This window comes from Zerene cesonia, chromosome 17, assembly GCF_012273895.1.
Source record: "Zerene cesonia ecotype Mississippi chromosome 17, Zerene_cesonia_1.1, whole genome shotgun sequence".
Taxonomy (NCBI): domain Eukaryota; kingdom Metazoa; phylum Arthropoda; class Insecta; order Lepidoptera; family Pieridae; genus Zerene; species Zerene cesonia.
In genome coordinates this window covers 347,290-362,539 of record NC_052118.1, presented here as the reverse complement: position 1 = coordinate 362,539, position 15,250 = coordinate 347,290, and the positions used below count along the sequence as shown (strand labels likewise).

Here is a 15,250-nt window from a genome sequence, read left to right as displayed (position 1 = left end):
CTGTAGAATTAAAAAAGAGTTAGCGTCTAAGCGTAATAAAAGTGATTGCATCAAGCCACGTGTTTTGTTACCAATTTGGCCCCAAACACTATAGAGGAATAAAGGAAAGGACTGGGAAAGGTAAGGAAAAGGATATGGGCCTCCGGCTCCCCATTCACCGTACGAAACACAATAGCAAGCTATTATTTCACGCCGGTTTTCTGTGGGGGTGTGGTACTTCCCCGGTGCGAGCTGGCCCAATTCGTGCCGAAGCGTGCTCGACTCCCACATATAGCGCTATTGTCTAGTTATTAATTAAAAATAGATAATATTAAATAATATATTAAAGCAAATCATATGTGCTAATAAAAAAATGCTTGTAAGAATTAGCCCAAGAATATTTTGCTTTACATGTATGTCGTACCTGCACCCAGCTAACACGGAATACGCCCCAACTCAAATAAATCGGTCAAGTGCGAGTCGGATTCGCGACACTGGGTTCCTTAGAAATAAGCAAAAGAGCAAGGTACCTACTGTAAAATTGGTCACCCATACAATGTGCCAACTGTTGCTTTATTTATTTTTATGTCGGCAATAGAAATCATAGCTGATAATATTTGTACTGTGGGTGAACTGCGGGTTCACCCTGGTAGCGACACGCTCAAAGGCGGGACGCCCTTGACGGGGACTGCGAACCTCGACTTGGGCTTGTCTCTTACCACAGATAACATATATACGTATACATTACTATACGTAATACGGTCCTGTTTTACTCTTTGCGTAGGGAATCCTAAAAGACTCGACGAAACAAGGTGTAAATTCCAAATAGACTGGGCCGCCCTACATTCCTAAGAGAATGCCATTCATCGGTCGATTGTGTATAATCATCGATAAAACCTACTCCACTTAACATCCACTAAGAAATACATCACTTAGCTGGGTGTTAGCTCTAAACATTCCTATTAACATTATAAATAAGTACTAATTGAATTATAAATTGCATAGTTGCGTACCTAACTGCAAAAAGTAGCCACGTTTTTGCGAGATTTTCATAAGAACGTCACTCAGTCGAACGGGTTTGATCATTAATGACATTATTACTGGATTGCCTTGAACTGACTCATTACTGATACTATTTTTGTAATTAAGACATGTTTGTAGTGTTGTATGTAAGAACCTATGATACGAGAACTAGCAGTGCAAGTTGTTTCGTACCCATTACTATTTGAAATAATTTTACTATACCGCTCGACCAAATTAAACGCTCCCGCTGTTTTAAACCCAGGCAAGGCCTGAATAAGTGGCTAGTCAATACTAATATGTATTTCTCTGTACGCTTAAGGGTTCTAATAAATGATTAATGATTTTTCCCGCAGTTTTGTCCTTGAATAAGATCGTATGCTACATCTAGTCCTTGAATAATGAAGATGTCCTCAGACACGAATAACCACAGCACCTACATACATATTAGCTCTAATAAGTCTTGCCACCCTTATTAAAATAACTGCACAATTATAACTAAGACATACATACATTTTGTACAATCCTATCATTCTTTCTATACAATTACCTCTGCATAATTTTAATTACCATGTCATGGTTAACACAACATACAGGAAATTAACATGATTAAAATATAAATGGAGTTTATGTGATTATGCAGATAAGATGTAAGCGGTGATAGAAATATTCTATTTAATAATATTTATGTCGTGAATAATGTCGTATATGTGGATGATATGAAATTTATAGTGTAGGTAAGTAGGTATGGGTAGGTAGGTATGGTATAGTGTAAATAGGTAAGCTACTAAAGAAAAAGCAGGGCATTTATGAAATTAAATATGATTATAAAAAATTATTGCAAAATATTGGGCAAAATCATAGACTAGGTATATATATAATGTTTCCCATGCGAAGCCTTGCGAAGCTAAGAACGAATCAAAGCTAAGTCTATAAATAAACAACAGCATTTTCTTAATTGCTTGTTGCCAAAGATTTAAGAACCAATCCGAAATTGTTTTTATTTAACTACCTATACAAATATACGCTTTAAGTTATAAAACAAAAAAAACAAACAAGCAAGTTTATACAATACGTGAAATAGCACACCGCGATCCGCATAAATAAGATTCAATGGACAAGCCAAGTGTTGGTATAAGAGGCTCCAGGCATCCTAGATTTTACATTACGTAGACAGCAGGAGAATATTATATTATCATGAGTTTATTTACCGATCCGCTTTCATTCTCACTTCGATACAATAAAATGTTAAAGATGATACGCGTATCTAAAGCATTCTTGGGAAACTATTAATGTATTTAAAATTACAATAGCATTGAAATTTATTTAAAACCGTAAATAATCTCGGTGAAATATCACCGAAGCGGATATAAATGAATAAATAACCGGAACACTTGTAATTGATTAAAATTGGAGTGGGGGTTTAAGTGATACGTTATAGCTAGTATTATTTTATCTGTGGCTATAATATTCAGCCTTTTGTATTCATTCCATAATTCTATAATACACACATACTACCACTTAATTATTAATACGATTAAATAAACTTAACAAGTTAACTATTTGCTTTGAGTAATTTATTCGTGAGCGTGTTCTAATAATTTCATGTCAAAATAGGATTCATATTATGAAGGACTCAAAATACGTACAGTCATAAACTATCTTAGATATTTGTATAAGTTATATTGAGTTCAATGAACAATTTTACGTTGTGTTTCGTTTATAAGATTTACAGCCATAAATTTTATACATAAAAACTATAGTCAGCAATTTACTGATCTGATAATTTCAATAACAATACATTGCCAATACTCTATATCTATATATTTGTATGAATGCTTGAATAAATTCAATCACATGTGCCATCCCAAAATATAGCAGTAAGATAGCTTGGAAGTGACCGCTGGTAGGGAACTAATTTCTAGATAAGAATGTGGAGGGAAAGACGAAATCTTAACTTTATAGTTACTATAAAATATATATCAAGTCACGAATATAGTTATCTTACAATCTTAACGACAAGCTATAAAAGAACGCAACATTAGGTATCAAATTAACGTAATGTCCACTTAAAGAGACTGGAGAGTATGAATATTTATAATTCGTGTTTGTTATTCGCTATTTACGATCTAATCCCAAACTCCACGTGTTCCAGTGATCGAGTTAAACTGTCCGTACTTGCGCTGAATGCGTTCTCCGGTAGCTAAGGTGCATTCCACGACCGGTCCTCCCAAATTGGGACCTAACTCGGCCCAACAAGAGCGAGTATCAAGCGCGGGCCAGAAATATGCTAAGAGCCTTGCATAGCATGTCCCAATAGTTGAGTTTGTTCGTTTGACGGAATTTGAGTTGTATTGCAATTGGTTAGGGAATGTTGTAGGGTGTGTGCGGCGCGGGGCGCGGGGGGCGCATGCGGTCCGACTGGTTGCGAGCGACGACCGGAGGCTGCGCGCGCGCCGGCGTACGCTCGCGCACACACTGTCCGACCCACGTGGCATTATATCTGACAGAAAGAAGTATTAGGTTTTGTGAAAAGCTCAAAATGTTACACGAGCTTTTTACGAAATTTTGTCCATGGGAACTGGATTTTAAAGCATCTTTGTAGCCATAGCCATACGCATAAATAGTGTGTAAGTTAAAGTTAGAGTTAATTTGCATTCGTTATAATATTTGGTATTATCAAATTCTACTGCGATGATTCTTATCATCCATCTTTTCAGGAATGTAAGAATGTTGGTAGTACCTCTTCACTAGACGTCCTGAGCGAAATATTTCTATATAAAATATCTTTAGTGTGCTAATGGCATTTATGAAAGATTTTTACCAACCTCTTAGAATTTTAAATTTTAAAGGTATAGGCATTTTTTACATCAAAGAAGAGGGACATCTGTGATAAATCTCCTAACAAACTCATAACAAAAACATGTCAAAGGGCTTCTGAATTTCGTGCACGACTGTACAGGGCTTGTCGGCACGAGCTCACAGATACACTGTAGAAGTGGCGGTGTTCTCGCGCCAACCGCGCGTGTCCAGTGTGTCCCAGTGTGCCCCAGTGTGCCCAGTGTATCCCGTGCCCTAGTGTCTCCCGTGTGCCCAGTGTGCCGCAGTGCGAAGTGACCTATACTGGGGATGGATGGCTAGGTAATGTGGGGGAGGTGGGGCGATGGGAACTCTCGTTTGTTTCACTTCTATTGACGACTGTGCGAATTTTTCCGATTCTTTAAGATGTGTAGCGCAGGGAAAGCCGAGAGTTGAAAAGCTTCGAGCAAAATCTTTTCGTTGAACATTATATATGAAATAGAGTATTTTTGCCATCAACTTCGGGCTTTAGCTTGATTTTACTTTTGTTATTAAAATTTAAGTAGTACGTCTATCAATAGTGCATAAGGTATGAGACCTTATATAAGCGACTCCAATATCAAAGATCAAGCGGATATCTCTAGCTTTCGCTTTTATCTTCGAGAATTTAATGATAGTGCATGTTTGTGTATATTTACTTAGTTATTATATTATAGAAAATTTGATGAAGTCTCGATGTAACAGAAGTTTAATCGATTTTAAAACAAATACGTGAAAACGGATTGGTGAATCTCAATTCGTATTAAGTGGTTTCTATTTTATAAATTTAAGGTTACATTTTTTGACTTTCTAATGCTAACTAATATATGCTATGTGAGGTACTAAGTTTTGTCAGCGGCTACGCACACGTTAAATTCGGAGTCTAATAGATGTTATTATACTTTACATATAAAGCAAGGTTTATTGAATCATTCTATCTATAAAACCCCATGAAAATTCGTTACGTAGTTTCAAATTTATTTTATTTAAGCATATAGATAGCATAGAGACTGAGAAAGTGACTTTGTTTTAAACTATGTACTGATATTGAATGATTAATATTAAATATAAAAAGATTTCCTACTTATTAATTTACTAGCTACGCCCCGCAGTTTCACCCGCGTAAGTCAGTATCCCGCAAGAATATCGGGATAAAAAGTTTCCTATATGTTATTACCGTTGTCCAGCTATCTACGTACCAAATTTCATTGCAATCGGTTCAGTAGTTTTTGCATGAAAGAGCAACAAACACACACACATCATTACAAACTTTCGCATTTATAATATTAATATTAGTAGGATTTCGTATGCTCTACTCAACATAGTTTGTTTTATTAAACGATAATCAAGAAAAATCTTTTTAAGAATATGCAATGCATTTATAAAACGTAACTTTTAAGTCAAAAACTACATCATATTCTTTGTACCGTTTGGGTTGAGGACCTTTACTCTGTGAGGAAATGAGGCTCGTCTTCTGATGAGATAACAGATGGAGAGATAGTCACGCACGTAATTGAGTGATGTGGATAGTTAGAAGTTTTAGCTAGAAGCATTTCCGACTTGGCGTTATCATTGCGATGGATGTAGTTATGCTGTCAGTGTTTTGAAATAAAACTTTGTGAACACATATACATTATTTATTTAACTTTTCATACACGTAATCCAAACCAGCAAGAAACTTTTAAGTATATGTCAATTTTATATTTAAAATTTATTTAATACAGCTTTTATAATAAAGATACCAAACACTTATCCTGTTTTCATGGATTAAACTTAGCAATTAGCTATATTTACATTGTATTGAAATGATAATAACTAAGATATTATTAATTTTAAAATTCCGTTTGCAATGTTAAAGAAAAAGAAAAAACAGCAGAAAAAATCTGCGATTAATGACAGCACCAATCCGGTTATAATACAGTTAGTAGTTAATTTCATTTCAATCTATTATGTTTTGGTCGAAATGTACGAATTTGGATTTAAGATTTAAAAATATAAAAGATTGTTTTAAACGGGATAGCGAATATTGTCAGGAACATACCTACGAAAATAGCTGTCTTCAATGACGATATTTTAAAGTCCCATAGTAATTATTATATTCACATTATGTTTAAAAAAGAACTAACTACCAGAAGGAAATTGCCGCAGATAATATTATAATCCTTTACTTTACTATGTAACCTAGAAAAGATATTGTTAAAAGTTTAATTATACTTATAAATAAATATCGGTTACCGAAAATACATTTTTAAACATTTATAGTAGGTAAAAAGATGTTTAAATTTAAAGTTAAGTAAAGCAAAACTTTTTGTTTTCATTTAAAGTTATGGTTATTGTAGACTTCACGGAGGAGCAGAATCAAGGAGCTGATACAGGTTTTTTCCTTTTTTTAATGAAACTAAATCAAGTTCAAATATTAAATAAATAATAACACCTGGCTACAGTCATGAGTTCATTATCATTTTTTATTTAGCACGAGAGCTGTGAGGTTATTAACTTTTTGCATAATTCAGTGATATATAGCCATCTTAGTGAATTCTTGTAATTTAGTTTTTGCGTCTAATGTTAAAAATGTAAGCATATAATTTAAATTATACATTCCTTCTATTATTTGGTTTATAACGTGTTTTGATCATATCTCTGTATCGAATAAATATGAACTTTGGTTGCTTTTGCTTGCTTGCTTGCTCTAAAAATGTTTATGTTTAACTATTGTTTAAATATTTTATCAAATAAACTTTATATTTAGTAATTCGATAGAAGTGTTATTAGGAACTGAAGTTGTAGCTTATTTTTAAATGACAATAGTTGCCATTTAAAAAATAATGTATATTCTAAATTTATAAATAGGTCAAATGCGAGTCGGACTTAAGACACAAGAGTTCCGTAAAAATAAGGTAACGATAAGCTGCAACTCTTTGCAAATGACTGCGTTTAGCATCCGCGTATGCATTGGCGAAGTTTTACCTTTGATTACTTATCCCCAAACATTAAAAGCGATGTGTCTATGATGTTTATCACACTATAACAACATCCCGTAGTGACTTGACAATACAACTCAGGCAGAAACAACCACTATAAAATAACTAGCAAATACGACACTTATCCAACTAATATTATAAATGCTGAATGAAAGTTTGTAAGGATGTGTGTGTGTTTGTTGCTCTTTCACGCAAAAACTACTCAACAGATTGCAATGAAATTTGGTACGTAGATAGCTGGACAACTGGAATAACATGTAGGCAACTTTTTATCCCGATATTCCTACGGGATACGGACTTACGCGGGTGAAACCGCGGGGCGCAGCTAGTATATAATATATCTTACAAATGGCTCGTCCGGTCGTATGTTTCGTTTATCACTCCATTATATTTCATTAAGGAAAGGGATGATTTATACATTCGTATATTTTTATCGCCACCGCTGCACTGTAAATTGTACGATTTTATTGACATTTATGATACGGCGACATCGATTAATTACGTTATCTGTATGAATAAATTATAGAATTTTATACAGAAGAGAGAAGGGCCAATTTTGTCCTTCTAATTTTTCATTAATATAGAAGTTTTTAATATCTATCGCATTTTGGACGTATGTATGCACTTAGACTATATCTGTGGAACAGTGAAAATGCACTCTTGAATGTTTGAATCTCGAATCTGGTCACTCGAAAATGCTTTTGTTCAGTGGATTTCAATTGATTAGAAGTAAATCATCTAATACATAAAAATTTCATGCCGTGGTATTACCGATTTTTTATGCTTTTTTGCAAATCAGTGGTTTAGGCGTTAAGAAGAAATAGACGGACAGGGTTACTTTCGCATTAATTATATTACATAATACATTAATTAACATATGAGTAGGACAAGAAGATGTCTATGCTTATATGTTCTTATATATTGTTAAATTATAAAAAAAAGTAGAGTAAATAAAATAAATTCACTAAACACAAACATCGACAAACTAAACACAACATCTCATAATAACTAGTCACTGTCAAACAATCGAATAATAAACTATCTTCTATGATTGTTAGGCCTTTCTAAAACAATTAGAACTCTGGCATGATGACAAATGTTATTGAATGTCTATTTACTTGAGTATAATAAACTGCACTGAACAATTATTAATATTAATGTTATAGTACTAAGATCTATCGACCCCAATTTTAAATGAATATAAAAAGATTGTCGATATTGCATGGGATTAAGAAAGAATAGACGAGAGGAGTAAAGGAAAGGAATGGGAAGGATAAGAAAAAGGCAAGCATATGGGCCTCCGGCTCCCCCACTCACTGAATGAAACACAGCAGTATGCTATTTCACGTCGGTCTTCTGTGGGGGTGTGTTAATTCCCCGGTGCGAGCTGGCCCAATTCGTGCAGAAGCGTGCTCGACTACCATAATAATAGTCTGTATCCCACAGAATTAATAATATTCTGTAGGAATTACGGGATAAAAAGTTGCCTATATGTTATTCCAGTTGTCCAGCTATCTATGTACAAAATTTCATTGCAATCGGTTCATTAGTTTTTTACAAACACCAGTTTCTTGACGAGTTTTTACAAGTAACAAACATCCTTTGAATATCAGCTCTCACACCTAACATCCCACGTACTTCTAAAGTATCCTTTATCACAAAACAAAACTCTGAGCTAGATATTGAACTATAAATTTCAATCTTCAGTGCTTATAATTGTAACTATTTCAGTTAACATCAAGTGAAAACCCTATGGGGTACAGATAAGATGCGTTTTACGTATTTTATTGGTCTCTTTCTGAAGTAACTAATAGTTATCCGTTGCCTGATCAGAAATTGATCCAATATTCAAGAGTACAAGAAGACTGACAACAACCATATCATATTTAAGATATCAAAAATGTTTTAATATGTAATCCTACATCAAAAACTTTACTTTTATATCGGATCCCGTTACTATAAGCTTTTTGAGTGAAACTTGTATTCAAACATATCTTAATACAAAATTCGTGCAGTCTGATCATGAGTATAGGCGACGCGATGTGCGATTATGCATACAACACAGGGCATCCGCATCGGTCTTATCTTTTAAACTTAAATTTAGTAATTAAGACTCTTCATAGATGTAGAGCGTAGAACACCATCACCTGATCATATAATCTGATCATGTTGCTCCTACAACATGATTATAATATTGTCATCAATTAATTTAAGTTGTAAAATTATTGTCTTTAAAACACTTCATTTAATAAATAACTTAAACTTATAGAGTGGCAGTGTATTATATATTATTACAATATAGGTTTTATGGCTTATATTCGGTTAAAATTAGAATATTTAATAGAACTTTCGTCCACCGCCTCACTAATCGCGCCGCACATGCGCATAACTGTGCGTTGCCCTGTGGATCGTTCAAAACTGCGCACGCGTCAGACGCCCGAAATATCATCACCCTGTCATGGAAATATTTAATTCTTGATTACATTTCATCGTGACTGCTTAAACTGAAAGGTAAATGAGCTTTTTGGCAACTATCCTTTAAAGTTTAAACGAGAGCTTTGCACGATTTTGATAAATTTTGACTTGCGTGGGGTGTATCATTTATCCTTGTATTTAAATGACGTATGTTAATAATAATGTTCTTCTAATTTAATATGTAATGTTCTTCTAAATTTTATCTATATTATATAGGTAAGACTGTATATCGTAGTGCCCTACGAATATTAGCGTTTATATCCGTAGGGGGGTAACATACGTTTACATTTAAATATCAACTTTACAGGTTTTTTTTGTGTTAAAAATAAACAAGAAAAAGGAAGATTTTTGAAATTTATTATTTTAAACTTAAATTGTTTAATACCAATTGATATCTGAGAACCAGTTTAAGATAATATTCCTAGTACTTTAAGAACTTTTGATCTTATCCACAACTTAATTTGGTTTAAATATCTTTCAAGCATAACTTCATGCCTCTAGTGTACAGTTGTATCGACTGGTATTCTGTAACTGAAACGGCGAAATCTATTACCACTGAAACTTCATAATTTCCTAAACAATATTCAATGATACTTCTAATAAGCCCACAGAATTAATTATTAAATTGTATCTCGCCCAGGAGGGCTTGAGTTATGTATCCTTCACCAGAGTGCCGGATCGTGCATACCCTTTCACTGAAGAAGATTGTCACGAATACTGAGCACGCGCCAGCGCCAACGTGCTGTTATCATCTGTCAGACTGTCAAGTATCACAGATAAAAAATTTTGTGTAGTCTGTGGCGAATGAAAAATGCATTAAATGTCAGTTATTTTAATGACTCAATTAACCTTTGAAATTTTGTGTTCAGCAAAAATGATTTCCATTTCTGATATTATTAACTTAAAGATAATTCATGATATCAAGAAATACTTGTATCTAGTGATAGAAGAAAACAACTGAAGCGTTGCGATGCTCCCACGCCACGGCGCGACACCTGTGTAAAAAGCTTGAAACCTCACCACAATAGCGAAAGTGCTTAGTAATTGATTAAAAGTGTTTTAACTGCACATCTATCTTGATCTCAAATTATTCCCATGCTTCTTTAGGGTTTTCTGCCTAAAAAATGAAGAGGAAGAAAGTTTGAGCACGGTCGCTTATTTTCACTTCAACTAAATATTTTCTACTTGATAATTGTGATATTATAACGCAGTTTAAAATCCATATTTCGACTCTAAAAACCGAGTTCTGACAGCATTTGAAAATTCACAACACAAACAATTCAATAAAACAAAATATACAATTCAGAAAAAGTAATATTAATAAACTCGCTTCTCAAGACGCCCTTGGTGAAATACACCTTTATATAAAACCTTTCCCTCTTCTAATCAATAACTATGGTCGTCATAGGTAACTATAAAAAGTCAAGGATTATTGTCTATCTTGTTACATGTGATAGTGCCATTAAAATATCAATCAAAACATAAATGTTAATCATCATGTCCAGATAATGTCTGTCCATTATAATTGATTACATTAGCGCAGAATTTATATTATGACAGAAATAATAGAAAGGAAGAAATTCTTAGGTAGGTACAAGTAACATAATACTATATTAATAACAGTAGTTAGATAACGAAGGCGGCTGGCAGTTAAAAAATTCAATTTCAACAAAAGCTACAGAGTAGAAATATTTGAGTTAGAATTAGTCACATTCCTTCATTCTTTTATCTACCTACGAATTAATTGAAAAATTAGATTGTATTATAAGTGTCTATTTTAAGAAAATTTATCTGTACAACAAATATCCTAGACTAAAAGCAGGATTAAAAGATAGAATAATATTAATGCTATATTTAACATTTTTATACACTTATCGTAAGTCGTCGCAATAAGAACCACGTAATAACTTACAGTGCCACTAACTTATCTTTGAAATGGCGAAAATTTAAATAATTATGTTGAATTGTCATTGTTGACTACACATATCAAATGTGTGTTTTAATGCCATCTTTCTACTTTTAAACTGTTAAATATCCCGAAAGCTATTAAATGTGATGCCCGGAATATTATTCTAACAGTTAAATATTGTTTTGAACGTGACACTGAAGCGAACGGTGACATCCTTTCCAGAGATAAATTAGTTGTTGATGCACTAAACTAGCTCTGTAACTCTCAATAATTTAAGTCGTAGTATTTTATAGTAGTCAGTTTTATTTGGTTTACACTGGTTATTTAAGAAAGAGGTAAAAGAAATTAAAAGCGTATTCAGCAACCTTAGAATCTGTGGCTATTTTATGCCATTTCCCAGTCAATTGCTTCAAAAGTTGTATGCGGAATCGATATCCAAAGGGCATAAACCCGAAAACGCTGGCACGCGAGAGGGGATATATAAATTGTCAATCGGTAACTTTTTGCCCCTTTTCGGATTCCATTGTGTCAGGTAGAGCGGGGTGGCCAACCGATACCCGTTCGCTGTTTTTCAATACCTTTTTCTCGTTTTGTTCCGAGAGAAACACCTGCTGCTCGCATGACTTTGTTTTGACATTGCATTTTTAGCGCTAACGGAATTGTGAGCGGAATACGAAAATTGCGCTCATTACTACAGATGTAATTTGAAGTATTTTTTACTCTTTCTTTTAGATTAAATAGGTGCGACTTTAATATAATTAATCTATTTCAATTACATGTTTTTTCAATTTAACCAGTTTTTATACATATATACCCATTAATTTATAATGTTTGCTTTATGCAAAGGCAGAGAATCCTTTAAAACCGACAATAAATTAAACAGAGCCATCTTTATTTAAAAACTATCATGTATTAAATCTTGATTACACATTAATCATAGTACCATGGTTTGCGTGCTGGCTGCGCCGTGTAAACATGATTTACGCCAAGGGATTAACACAACAGAGAAAACATTTAAAAACATATCTGAAAACCGACTTGTAAATACTTTCATAAAGGAAAGGAATGCACTTATAAATATGAAAACGTAACACGAAACAAAATATTTCATTTAATTTTTATCTATCATTGTAATCATATTTACTTGTTATTTGCTCAGTTAAAAATAGATATAGTAATCGACTATGCTTATTTATCCAGTTATCCTGCATTGCATTCTTGGAATATACTTTTCCAATATTCCCAATTGATGTTACGTATGCGTCAACGCATTGGTATTTGGAATACTTATCGTTTCTTATATCATTGTTAATCACGGGTAGTCGGTAAACATTATTCAAATTGGATCTACATAAACATTCAAAGTTCCTGCGGCCTTTGCCCCGACATGGATTATAAATAGCTCATTAAAGAATACGTAGAAGTGGTTTTGTTTTTTGTTCCGTCCAGCGGTCCAGTACAAATGACTGTTTCTTCGAACCATAGCGGGTCTGATTGACCCCGGTAAGGGCACGGTTAAAGAAGCGCATTGACATGAAAGGGTTGACCCGACTACTGTTTGTACGATGATGTTCAACTGCCACTTTGATTGTTATTGGTATGTAATTTAGAGAAATGGCTATATAAAATTTACAAACGAAAAAGAATGACTTTCATTAGACTTCTAAATGTATTCTTACCTTTGAATTAATCTAAGCATACAATATAGCAATAAAATTGCCTAATAAATGGTAAAAATTCTTTCATATTTTCCCGTTATTATTTACATGCAAAAATTTCATTCGGTCACCTGCAACAGCTCTTGTATTACATCGCAACTTAGAAGCAAAAAAATAAACATTTAAAATAGTACAATAAAAGAAAACGAGATAATAACAATTGATAAATTAGTTTAATTTGTAAACATAGACCGGCAGTTTTCAAAAAAATACAATATATTCTTTTCATTAAATACCATGTAAAATATCTATATAAAACGATCGCAGGTGGTAGAAAATTGTAGGGTCCAACAAAAATGCCCTTCAGCAGTAATTTACCATAATGGCGGAGCCGAGAGCGGCCAAATAAATGTTTTGTTCGGATGATTGATGACGCAGCTACTGCTACTGTGCGCCTGCGCAGCACTGCGCGCTTGCAATATAATATTGTGGTAAAAACTTAAATTGGTTTATTACAGATATTTTATGTTAGGCTTACTATAATAGGTAATAAATAACAGAAAACGCACGTATTTTAAATTCGTGATATAATTCAAAGCTTTTAATTTTATCAAGTTATTATAATTCTGATGCACAGCGCTATAAGTTACAGTTGGTAATATGTGGATTAATTTAAGTGATATAGATGAAAATAGAAAGAAAATAATAAATTTGTTATGGGATGTTGGATGTAAAAAGTTCTTTGTAGCTACTGCGATTCTTTTTAACCGACGTTAGATGCTAAAATCGAAGGAGGTTATATAGAGTTATATATATATTATATCATTTTAATAATAAAACCGTTATCATATGAATGTAAGTAAATATTATTATAAAAATTATAAAAAAGGTTATACACCTTTATTACATTAGTAGGTATTTAAAAATTAAGATTGTCCAAAATCCATTAAAGAATCAACACTTATTACTAAATCGGTGATTCCATTACAAACTTTCGTATTTATTGCTTCCGCATACATTTTAGCTCACCATAAATATTTATAACATTAACATTACATTGCTTGTTACGTTTGAATAAAATAAAATCGTTAGTATCTATATTCGTATTGAACTAGCAATGTATTAGTTATGCATTTTATACGCTTGCATTTCCTGCTTGTGAAATGCGGGAAGTATATTAATTCATAAGTTAGTATGAGATGAATTTTATATTGCGAAATTTCTATGTATTTATATTACGAAGTAAACCTCCGGAACAACTGTATCCCTGATAATTATTTTCTTTATGATATACCTACATAAATAAAAATGTATCTTTTATCATTTACTTAGAGATATTATTTATAAAAACCTGAATAGTTTATTTGAATGCGCTTATATCAGAAACTGCTGGACCGATTTCAAAATTTCTATCACCGGTGGATATGGATGTGATTCCTGAAGGCTATTGGCTGTAAAATGTGTACCACGGTCAAAGCAGGGCGAACCCCTAGTAGTTCATACTATGTTCATAATTATTTCAAATGGTGATTGGTTCTACCAACACAAGCATACATTGCTTCATTAATCCCAGCTACAATTAAAAAAGTGAACCACAACAAGCAATGTAACAAATGCAGAACTCAACACACACATTATTTTACGACAATATCTAAAAACCGAAAGTGGTAGAGTAATGGCGTCTCAAAAACCATATTTGGTCGCGGAATGTCGTCTGAGTGTACGTCCAACTAATTATTGCCACAAATTACTACCAATGTAGCTCGATGCACGTTTTTTACTCCGTAGCCATGTATTACGTGACTCTTAAATATTTTGAAGGGTTTTTTTAAGTTCGCGATTTATGTTGTGTACTCCATTGTACATAGTAGTTGCGTATTTAAGCGATATACGCTAAAAGATATCACTTAGATTTATTTATCAGAAAAGAAACCCAATCATTACAATCTAGGCTTTAAGAATTGGCCCACAATATCAAATATTCCATTGATAAAAAGACACTTCAGTTAAGATGAGAAATGATAGGAACTCGAACTTTTTCGATTTTTTTTTTTTTAATTTTTTTTGTCCTTTTCTTTTATTTAAGCCTTTAAACTGTTGTCAGCCAGTTAGCAACCCAAACCAAAAACTCAAAACCAAAAAAGCAATAAATGTCGGTCTCAAAAAAGATTATGTGCCTCTTGACAAATGAACCAGGAGTTTCTGAGATTCACTCGGCTATATACAAATCTTAATGTACTTAGCCATAAAGTATTAGATTATGATAAGTGTTTAATTTAATAAACAATTTTGAGTTTAAATTAAAACTTGTAAATTTATGACTTAGAAATAATTCTTAAATAGCTTTTATTGAGAGCCTTAGTATATTTACACAATTATATTGGCAGCCC

The 15,250-nt window shown here is 33.1% G+C and overlaps 1 protein-coding gene across 1 annotated transcript in view; it reads left to right on the top strand.

Annotated features, from left to right (window-relative positions):
• Positions 1-3,994: 3,994 nt before the first annotated feature.
• Positions 3,995-15,250, top strand: part of LOC119833196 (ankyrin repeat and BTB/POZ domain-containing protein 2) — a 48,577-nt gene continuing 37,321 nt past the window's right edge. Inside the window, exon 1 of the mRNA XM_038357103.1 lies at positions 3,995-4,140. Within this exon, the coding sequence (XP_038213031.1) occupies positions 4,133-4,140 (8 nt within the window). The 5' untranslated portion in view covers positions 3,995-4,132. The remainder of the gene's footprint in view (positions 4,141-15,250) is intronic.